Genomic DNA, 11,298 nt, shown 5'->3' with positions numbered 1-11,298 from the left:
TTTTGCTAGCCGGGAGATGGGCCTAGCACGAGGCTAGCTCCAGGCTAACTGATGCTTGCTTCGGGACAGAGACGTTAGCCAGGAGTAGCCACTCGGATAGCAGCTAGCTGCGATGATCCGGTGTAAAGGTAAAGGACGGGACAAGAGAAGACAAAGAAACACGTCCGACTGCTACGCCATCTTGGAAGACCCATGAGTTGGTCTCTCCTTTGCCGCTATAACAGTCTCCACTCTTCTAGGAAAGCTTTCCACTAGATGTTGGAACATTGCTGCAGGGACTTGATTCCATTCAGCCACAAGAGTATTAGTGAAGTTGTGTACTGATGTTGGGTGATTAGGCGTGGCTTGCAGTCGACGTTCCAATTCATCCCAAAGGTGTTCGATGGGGTTGAGGTTAGGGCACTGTGCAGGCCAGTCAAGTTCTTCCACACCGATCTCGACAAACCATTTTTGTATGGACCTCGCTTTGTGCACGGGGTCATTGTCTTCCTCTAACAGGAAAGGGCCTTCCCCAAACTGTTGCCACAAAGTTGGAAGCACTGAATCGTCTAGAATATCATTATGTTGTAGCGCTGAGATTTCCCTTCACTGGAACTAAAGGGCCTAGCCCGAACCATGAAAAACAGCCCCAGACCATTATTCCTCCTCCACCAAACATTACATTTACATTACATTTAAGTCATTTAGCAGACGCTCTTAGTTGGTACTATGCATTTGGGGAGGTAGCGTTCTCCTGGCATCTGCCAAACCCAGATTTGTCAGTCAGACTGCCAGATGGTAAAGCACATCACTCCAGAGAATGCATTTCCACTGCTCCAGAGTCCAATGGCGGCAAGCTTGGCACCACTCCAGCCGACCCTTGGCATTGCGCATGGTGATCTTAGGCTTGTGTGTGGCTGTTTGGCCATGGAAACCCATTTCATGACACTCCCGACAAAGCTCCCGACGTTGCTTTCAGAGGGAGTTTGGACCTTGGTAGTAAGTGTTGTAACCGAGGACAGGTGATTTTTACGCACTACAAGCTTCAGCACTCAGTGGTCCAGTTCTGTGAGCTTGTGTGGCCTACCACTTTGCGGTTGAGCCGTTGCTGCTCCTAGATGTTTCCACTTCACAATAACAGCACTTACAGTTGACCGGGACAGCTCTAGCAGGGCAGAAATTTGAGGAACTGACTTGTTAGAAAGAAAAGTAATGCATGGCTCTGTCCTCGATTTTATACACCTGTCAGCAACGGGTGTGGCTGAAATAGCTAAATCCACTCATTTGAAGGGGTGTCCACATACTTTTGTATATATAGTGTTACAATGGAGGCTGCTGAGGGGAGGGCAGCTCATAAAAATGTCTGGAACGGAGCGAATGGAATGTCATCAAACCATGTGTTTGATAGTTTATGATTGCGATAAAGCCGCTCTCACTACACTTGAAGTTAATAAGAATACGACTTTAAGATCGCGAAAACGTATATCATACATAGTCAATACTGGCCGATGTCATAACGCGGGAGGTTGTCTTCTCTCGAATCCGATATTCCCATCACGAAAAATTTGTAATTTAACAGAGGGTCTAACACATTTCTCCTCTCTGTGTGCCTCATCAGTCCAGGGTGCATTGCATTACCTTTGCGAATGTCAGACTACATTCGGCGAGGAACATATATCTGCAGGTTGAACATAGTGAGATCGTAGTCCCCTAAATTGATAGTGCAGTTTGTTTAGGCGATTTTAGAGATAACTAGCTACTTCACATGCTGATATTGACTTTGGTATTATTTTGTAGCTACGTTTGCCAGCCCATAGAGAGGGCATTGCATTGTGGGTTTTGTAGTCGATTTAGCTAACAACAGATTTCCACGATTTTTTTGCTACCAAACTTATTATAACGACCAAATGAAAAATGTGTTCACAAAAAATATTGTTATAACATGTTAGTGTTATGTAACACTGTAAATTATAGGAATGAGTGGTTTTGGGTGGATTTTTCCTGTACTGTCCCCCGTTGTCTGCCCTGTACAAAATCTTTCTTTGCTATCTAGACACATCAAAAAAGTCTATGTTACACTGTTAGCGGTTACCATGTGCACCATAGTGCACTTAGCTACAAGTTTTGCTTGCTAAATGAAGACCACAAAGAATATGATGGGTATGCTCCCCAGCTCTAGGAGGCCTATAGCCTAGACCTAAGTTGTAAGTCATACAGATTGTGATATAATTTAAAAAAGTTGTTATTAAACTGAATTTATGACGATAATTATTGAAATGCAATTATAATTGTCCTTCTGTTGGCATGTCCATAAAAGTCACCAAGTAGCCATGCGCGTAATCAATGGTTTAATATGTTATTACGCACGGCGAGAGATATTTTGGGCGGTCTCTCGCTGTCGGCGGCGTGGCGACTTATCTCACCGACAAGGGCTTCTATGTAAAACTGAGGCAAAACTAAAACAGATGAAACTCAGAGCACATTCACAAAAAATGCTGCCAATTTTGATGGCTCCAGAAGACGCGGAATCCACGGGAGAAACACGCGCCTGCACATGCGGTCTATTCTTTATTTGAGTTATTTAAAGTAAGCCTGTCGATGCTTGTAATCAGAGTGGTACATTGCATAGTGATTTGTCTGGCTATATTTTATTGATTAAGTTACAATATAATATTATTGTACTTTTTCGCGATATTAATTAAGGCAGTGCTGTCGGTTTTCAATAGTGCCTTTTTTTGTGTAGAAATGAGGAATCCACATCTACTCAGCGATGGCTGGAAGACAATCAATGCAAAGGATTCAACTGGTAATAAAAAGTTTAAACGGAAAGGTCGGGACCCCAAACGAGTCACCAGTGATGAAGTCAAACAGTTCCAATACGATTCAATAATGGACGACGATTCTATGGGGGAACTGATGGAAGAGACATGTAGAAACATTGTCCAAAAAAGACTACAGGACCCTGGTTCAGTTCTATCTGTGGAGAAATCCATTACTTCATCTGGAAACCCGAATACTGCTCTTGACATGAGGATAAATGCTTTACCATCAACAGTTACTGGGAAGCTCCCATCATCACAGCCACAGCCTTTATCCGAGTCAACACCGACAAGCAGAGACTCTTTTCTCAGCACATTCCCGCATGTTACAAGTTATGGCCATCAACAGTCATTTGGGACTGATCACACATTACAGTCCCGGATCGTCCTGTGCCAGCGCTCTGAGAAGTCCCTCTCCTCAGCCTCTCAGACAGCCTACATCAATAGCAGCGACCCGGTTGAATCGCCAAAGAAACGGCTAGGAGAAACGTCTGGCGTCGTCACTGAGATCAAAGCCGTTCAGCAGACACGGAGGCTACTGGCGAATGCCAGAGAGAGGACCCGGGTGCATACCATCAGTGCAGCCTTTGAGGCGCTGAGAAAGCAGGTATTAACACTGAATTCACTAAACAAACTATCCGTACAATGACGCCTCTTGTTCAAAATGTGATGTTCATGCTGAACTCCGAGTAACTTTTTGCACTTAAATGCCCATTTCAGTATGCCACTGTATGGAGATATGGAAATTATTAAAATAACTGTGAATGTCATCATAATATATCATACTTGAGTATGAATGTAGGCTAATATATCCCACTTGAGTATAAATTTTATGGCCCCTTCTATAGATAGTTTATTAAATTAATTTTAGTGTCAACAATTTACAATTTGGTATTATTGACATTATGTTAAAAATATGTGCTCAGTTTGCTACATTAAAGATATGAGAAAGAACAGTCTGTAAGACATGTCAGTCCAAACAGTTGAATTGTCACTCTGATTCTTATTCTGTTCTACATACACAATTATTTGTCTGGCCCCCCAAAAACATGTTCCCCTTCTGCAGGCCTATGTAATAGTCTATTCATGTCATTTATATGCAATCAAAATATCAGTGAAAATCATATCCACATGACACCTCTCACAATGACAGAAAAATATGTCAAATGCATATGAAACAGGGAACAGGCTTCTTAATGACAAAGCTCTTCACACTCCAGGTAGTCCAGTTGGTCTGATACTTGTAGGTGTACTATGAAATATCAATATCAAATCAAACTAACTCTTAGTTGACCAAAACCAACATGGAATATCTATCCTTTGAAAACTAAATTAGAGAAGTTGTTGTGAACCATTTTTACTGGGTCATGTCATTACCAGCTGTTTTGGCACTTGGAAAGATATGTTGGAAAACTGTCACATGACATCACCTGACACCGGCAATTGTATCTAAAGAGCATGCATACCGTAGCTTAACTGAAAACTTCCTCAACTTGGTTCTACCATCCTCTCATATCAGTATGATGGGCCTCCTTAGCCTAACCAAATGTTAACCCTATACAGGTGCCCTGCTACTCCTATGGGCAGAAGTTGTCAAAGCTGGCTATATTAAGAATCGCCTGTAACTACATCCTGTCGCTAGCTCAGCTGGCAGACCTGGACTACACCCCAGATCACGGCAACATGAGCTTCAGAGAGTGCGTGGAGCAGTGCACCCGCACCCTGCAGGCCGAGGGACGCTCCAAGAAGAGAAAGGTAAATTGGATCTAGGGAAGAGGAGGAGGGAGGGTGATGCAGTATTTAGGCTACTGTCCTACGACGGTCTGGCCTGAGATTTTATCCCGTGCATGTCTTCTTTGGCTGAAGGCCTCATGTTGCAATGACTAGGTGGGGTGAGACATTGACATGGAAATGGACTCCTGCAAGTGAAAAGTATTCAAGCACACGTTTGGAGACATTGCTGAGGCATTGCAATAAGTTTATTTAAAGTTAAAAGGCTATCAAAAGAAGAGCATGGCCTCTGAGGCATCAGTAGTTACAGAGAGGGAATGGAAAGCCAAGTCAAAGCCAACTTCTCCTTCAAATGTGTTTATTGCAATATAGCATATCAATAACATGAAACATATTTCAGTGGATTCAACTATGCTTATAAACAAGGCCGTTGATAAAGAGCAACCGGTGACCATACAAGGCCAATTCAATCATTGGTCATGGATATTTGACTTTAAAATAAAGCTACATGAATGGAGGTTTTCTTTCTGCTCATTTAACATCCTTCCTCCTACACTGTCATGTCACATACTAACAAATCTATCAGACATTTTAGAAGGACTGGTAAATTGATGACATCATAGCATTGAAAACTTAGCAGAATCGCATTATTGATTTATTTTATTTGACATTTTGCAGGATGAAATCTCTTGACATGCATTCTCATTTTCAAGTGTCCAAATGAAAAAAATAACTAAACAAACTAACAACACTTAGTCACAAGAATAATATGGCAACTACTGTCTAATAATAATAACAATGAAATAATAAGAATGAAAATAAAACAACTTATCTTAACAGTATAAAAAGTTGTTGTACAACTACGAATAGGCCTACAACTAATAAAATCTACTGCTACACCTACTAATAGAACTAATAAAACTACTGCTACAACTGCTACTACAACTAATAAAACTACTGCTACAACTAATACGACTACTAATACAACTAATAAAACTACTAATACAACTACCAATACAACTAATAAAACGACTAATACAACTACTAATACAACTAATACAACTACCAATACAACTAATAAAACTACAGCTACAACTACAGCTACAACTAATAAAACTACTAATACGACTACCAATACAACTAATACAACTACTACTACAACTAATAAAATCTACTGCTACACCTACTAATAGAACTAATACAACTACTGCTACAACTGCTACTACAACTAATACAACTACTGCTACAACTACTAATACAACTAATACAACTACAAATACAACTGCTACTACAACTAATAAAACTACTGCTACAACTAAAAAACTACTGCTACAACTACTAATACAACTACTAATAGAATTAATAAAATTACTGCTACAACTACTAATACAAGTAATAAAACCTACTGCTACAACTACTAATACAACTAATAAAACTACAGCTACAACTAATAAAACTACTAATACAACTACCAATACAACTACTGCTACAACTACTAATACAACTAATAAAACTACAGCTACAACTAATAAAACTACTAATACGACTACCAATACAACTATTACAACTACAGCTACAACTAATACAACTAATAAAACTACAGCTACAACTAATAAAACTACTAATACAACTACCAATACAACTAATACAACTACTGCTACAACTACTAATACAACTAATAAAACTACAGCTACAACTAATAAAACTACTAATACGACTACCAATACAACTATTACAACTACAGCTACAACAACTAATAAAACTACAGCTACAACTAATAAAACTACTAATACAACTAATACACTACTGTTACAACTAATACAACTACTGTTACAACTAATACAACTACTGTTACAACTAATACAACTACTGTTACAACTACTAATACAACTAATACAACTACTGCTACAACTACTAATACAACTAATAAAACTACTAATACAACTACCAATACAACTAAAAAAACTACTAATACAACTACCAATACAACTAATAAAACTACTAATACAACCAATACAACTAATACAACTACTAATACAACTAATAAAACTACTAATACAACTACAGCTACAACTAATAAAACTACTAATACAACTACCAATACAACTAATAAAACTACTAATACAACTAAAACTACTAATGCAAGTAATATAACCTACTGCTTCAACTACTAATACAACTAATACAACTACAACTAATAAAACTACGAATACGACTACCAATACAACTAATACAACTACAACTAATAAAACTACTAATAAAAATACAACTACTAAAACAACTAATAAAACTACTATTACAACGAATAAAACTACTGCTACAACTCCTATTACAACTAATAAAATTACTGCTACAACTACTAATACAACTAATAAAACGAAGTACCTATAATATATGCATTCATATTTACAAATATCTTCACATGGTGATGTTTCTATTAGTTAAAACACAGTTTGATTTTAATGCCCTGATTTCTATAGGTCAATTATTCCAATCATTTGGGCATTTGTATCCGGAAGATAACCTGCTGCGTAAGTTCCCCTAACCTGCTAGTCAAAACCGGCAGATCTGCCCTATCTACTAATGCAATACAGTGAAAACTTCCCTTTGACTGATCAGGAAGCTGCAAATAGAAAAACATGGGGCAATGTGACAGACAGAGGGATGGTATTTCTAACAATAATGACAACAAAAGAGGGAAGAATACACTCTCCAATTAAGACGGGCATTCCTTTGCCTACTAAGGATCCCATTCAATTAAATCATCATCAACTCGTGTTTGAAAGGGAACTGGGTGTTTTGCCAGTTTTTTGTCCAGAACAGAATAAAAAGTGCCCCTGATGAATAAAAGGGGTGATTGATGCCTTTGTGTTTTATGACACTGGGAGTCATGTAAACTGAGGCTGAACTTCCTCCAGCTCTCTTCTGGATCCACACATCTCCATGGCCTCTCTATAAATCAACAAGCTTTTTTAATGCATGGATGAGACCCAAGTATGGAGAACGTTCATTTACACATTAACTTCTTCACACTGATCTATCAATTACTGTCCTTCCAGTTCTTAATCTGTCCCCTGTCAGTCCTCTCCTCCAGTTCTTCATCTGTCCCATCAGTCCTCTCTTCCTCCCAGTTCTTCATCTGTCTTGTCAGTCCTCTCCTCCCCCAGTTCTTCAAACTGTCCCATCAGTCCTCTTCTCCTCCCAGTTCTTCATCTGTCCCCTGTCATTCTTCTCCTCTGTCACTTAATCGCTCTCATTTATTCTCCAGATTCTTCTTTCACCCTCTCATCCATTCCCCCCCTTTTCCTCCCATCTTTCATGGTGAAACGACATTATAAATGAATCTAATTTAATCTATAATTGTGTAGTTAAATCAAGGTTAAATAAAACAATCTAATCTACATTTTAAACACACGTTTAGTCATATCTGTAATTTAATGTTTTAAATGTCATTTAGCAACTCACCTATTGCCAAAACCCATAACATAACATAGTAACATCACACAATAGGTTGATTACCCTGAACTTAAAAACTGTAAACAAGTTGTTTTTCACTTAAAATAACTACTGTAATCTATACATTTTGTAAAATCGCAAATTACATCAAAGTTGATGCAAACATTTAAACACTTTTCTTAAAGATAAAAAAACTTGTCTAATATAACATAATGATGAATTAGGTGTTTGTTCATAGATTACATATCCAGCATAATTACATGCATACAACTTTTCCCTGCACTCCCAGTTCTCTGCTCCCTCTAGCTCTCTCTTCCTCACTGGGAGCTAATGTGTTTCCCTAGCATGAAGCACATTCAATAGCTGAGCGGTTGTTTTCCTGGCAGTCCCAGACACCAGATGTTCGTAACGCTAGTTGGGAAGTCCTGCTGGCGCCACTCAGGGCAGAGGGCAGGGTGAAGGCACGCGAGCTGGGGCCCAGAGAACTCACTCGCTACAGGAATTGGCACATTCCCCAGTGCGGTACTGGCACATTCCCCAGTTCTCCCCTGGCCATCTGTTCCAAAAAAACACTTTGAAAAAAAAAATACACTGATCATCACTCTCTCAGGATACAGCACTGAGCAGCAGCTGTTACAGAGGCCGGGGAAAGAGAGGGAGGGAGAGAGAGGGAGAGAGGGGTGGGCTCTGTGAAAGAAAGAAATCCCTTTGTCAGAGAGAGCCAGTGAGTCTAAGGGGAAACTTTCGAGGGGATAAAAAACCTTTTTCCCAATGCATACTTATTAAAGACATTTAGAACTTATTCCTGCGCTTGCTTAAAGCCCTGCACTCTGCTCTGAATTACCTTATTGTCTACTTGTTGGAACTCTTTTCAATAACATTTCAAATCTAGCACTTAATTAATACTTTATCTTTCACATTTTATCAACATGTTATTTAAATCACTGTTTTGTGGATATTCACATGCAAACTGGAAGACCTATTTTCAGAAGTATTTGGAAAACAAATTAATGGAAATGGAATCAGAGAGTTTTGAAAGTCAAGTCTTCAACAAACAAACATCAAGTCATAAACAAATGTTACAATTCCCTACCATGTGTTAAAGATGGGGAAGAAGGAGCTGTCTTTTTTGTAGACACATTAAGGAAAATATTTTGGTTGGTTTGCATCCAACGCTAAAGAGAGGGAGAAAGAATGTTGTTGTGTCCTACTCAGTTGTATGCTACATCTGATCTGACCAAGCAGTTCCTTTACTGGTATGGGTTATATTCTTCTACCCCTTGTATTTACATAGACAACTCTGCACCTATGAAGTCATCGGATTTGCATGCTTTATTTTTACAGTTCTATTTGTACGCATCTCACCACCTCTTGATATGCACCCACAAGAGATTGTGTTTTCAATGCCTGATACATTCTTTTTTGTCTTTTATAGGAGTAAAATTCTCACAGCATCGGTGGCGTGAGCCAGGCTTTATAACAAGGCCCTTGAACAAAATAAATTCTTTACAGCTCTGTTATTGAGGTTATTCAAGGTCACTCCTGGGGGAGACTACAACCAAGTCACTTGGACATACAGTATGATGGACCTAATTTCATAGGCCTACTTGATACCTGTTGAGCTAGCAGAAATATCAAGAATCTCCAGTTATGGATATGTTTCTGCCCGTGGTGAGTTGGAATGAATCTCATTCGGTTGATGTTTGAACAGTTAAACGTGGGAGACAGCATTGATGTTCTTTAAGCAAACAAGAAAACATGTCTGGTGGATGAAATCAGATTGTTCAATCATATGACAATTGGAAGCAGAGACAGCAGTGACTATAACCATTCATAACAGTGATTATAACAGTTTTATTCAACTATGAACCGCGATGCCTTTTCAATGACATACAGGTTGTTGTTTTTCTTTATAGTATGATTGGTAATTTCTGCTTGATGGAAGCTAACTAGTGAAAGCGCTGGTAACATATATTTGATTACAAGATAACTTAAAATGACATAGCAATGGTATTTTATTCAGCAACTGTTTTTATGTGTTGAAATATGAATTAAGTTACATGGGTTATTGTCTGCTACCTGAGATCAGTATTTTAAAATATCCCAGATTGACACATTTAATGACAAGTCTCTGACTGTTGTGTGCTAATCAAGCACTTTTTAACCAAAAATAAAGGAACTGTTGTTAATTTATTTGAATGGATATGCATGATCATTAAACACCTCTAACATCTTTAAATCATTATCTCAAGTACTGCCAACCTAAATCTCACACAACAATCACACGCTACACCTTTAAACAGCTTATAGCGGCTGTCAAGCTTCCCTCAAAACAAAGTTGTAATTATGACTAGGATCATGAAAGAACGTCATTTCATTTTCTATCTACCTCGTGTAGATTAATTTAATAGAATTTGGTGACAGCTTAAAAATGTGTAATGGTAATTTGTATAGTCTATTTGCATAGGATACTGGATCCAAATGTCAACAGAGAGGATTGAATGAGGTTCTGCATTACATGACCTTGTGCCTTTTCAACAAAGTACTTACTTTACATTAACAAGTTACAAATATTAAAATAACTTACTTTTCTAAAAGGGAACACGATGTAATTGCAAATATATTCTAATAGATTAACTGAATTATCCTGTAATAAAGGGCCCATGTGCTGTATTATCAAGAAAATAAGTACTTAACTTTCACTTCTCATACAGAGGATAATTTGAATTAATAGTATATATTTTATATAAATGAATAGTATATCTAACAACATTAGAAACAGGAAAACCTGGTTTTCAAGGTATTTACCCGAGCACATTGCTTTCCCTGACAATCTGTTTTCTTCTAGCGTTGCTAAGCTTTGGAAGCTGGAAACCGTTCAGGCTTTTACAGTCCTTAAAATTGGGTCTGGAGCCGGAGAGGAAACACCAGTATCCTGTATATACAACTTCTGTCTGTCTGGAAAAAAAGAGGCAGAGCAAATGGAAAGCAAGCTGTGGCGGCCAGGAATCAATCTCATCTGAAAACAGTGAAAATATACAAAACCAACACATTGTTGAATGTGTAGATTTAATTTATTAATGTTCCATTTTAAAGATAGTTTAACAATGTGCTCTCTTAAAAAATAAATTACACTGAATATTCCCATCGTGATGAAGAGAACATTATGTATGAAATAAAAGGGGACATGTTTGGGACCCTAGGGAAAACTTGACCTGAGCGAACATCCTAAACACACACATCAATTCTAATGTTAATCATTATCGACTATAGAACTAATCCTGTGCTAGAACAGTTTGGGATGATGAAAACA

General features: G+C 38.3%; 1 protein-coding gene across 2 annotated transcripts; it reads left to right on the top strand.

Moving 5' to 3' along the window:
• The first annotated feature begins 2,347 nt into the window (after positions 1–2,347).
• On the top strand, positions 2,348–10,178 carry atoh8 (atonal bHLH transcription factor 8). 2 transcript variants are annotated; one of them, XM_029659441.2, is made up of 4 exons: positions 2,348–2,565; positions 2,723–3,405; positions 4,362–4,553; positions 9,421–10,178. In XM_029659441.2, exons 2-4 carry the CDS (start codon positions 2,725–2,727, stop codon positions 9,424–9,426), a joined length of 879 nt encoding a protein of 292 aa, XP_029515301.1. In that variant the 5' UTR covers positions 2,348–2,565; positions 2,723–2,724; the 3' UTR covers positions 9,427–10,178. The 2 variants fall into 2 exon arrangements, with proteins under 2 accessions (XP_029515301.1, XP_029515300.1); XM_029659440.2 differs by having other exon boundaries at positions 2,349–3,405.
• The last annotated feature ends 1,120 nt before the right edge of the window (positions 10,179–11,298 follow it).

The sequence above is a fragment of the Oncorhynchus nerka genome, linkage group LG5 (assembly GCF_034236695.1).
Source record: "Oncorhynchus nerka isolate Pitt River linkage group LG5, Oner_Uvic_2.0, whole genome shotgun sequence".
Taxonomy (NCBI): Eukaryota; Metazoa; Chordata; class Actinopteri; order Salmoniformes; family Salmonidae; genus Oncorhynchus; species Oncorhynchus nerka.
The sequence above is the reverse complement of the archived record's forward strand: the minus strand, read 5'-3'. Positions and strand labels throughout refer to the sequence as shown.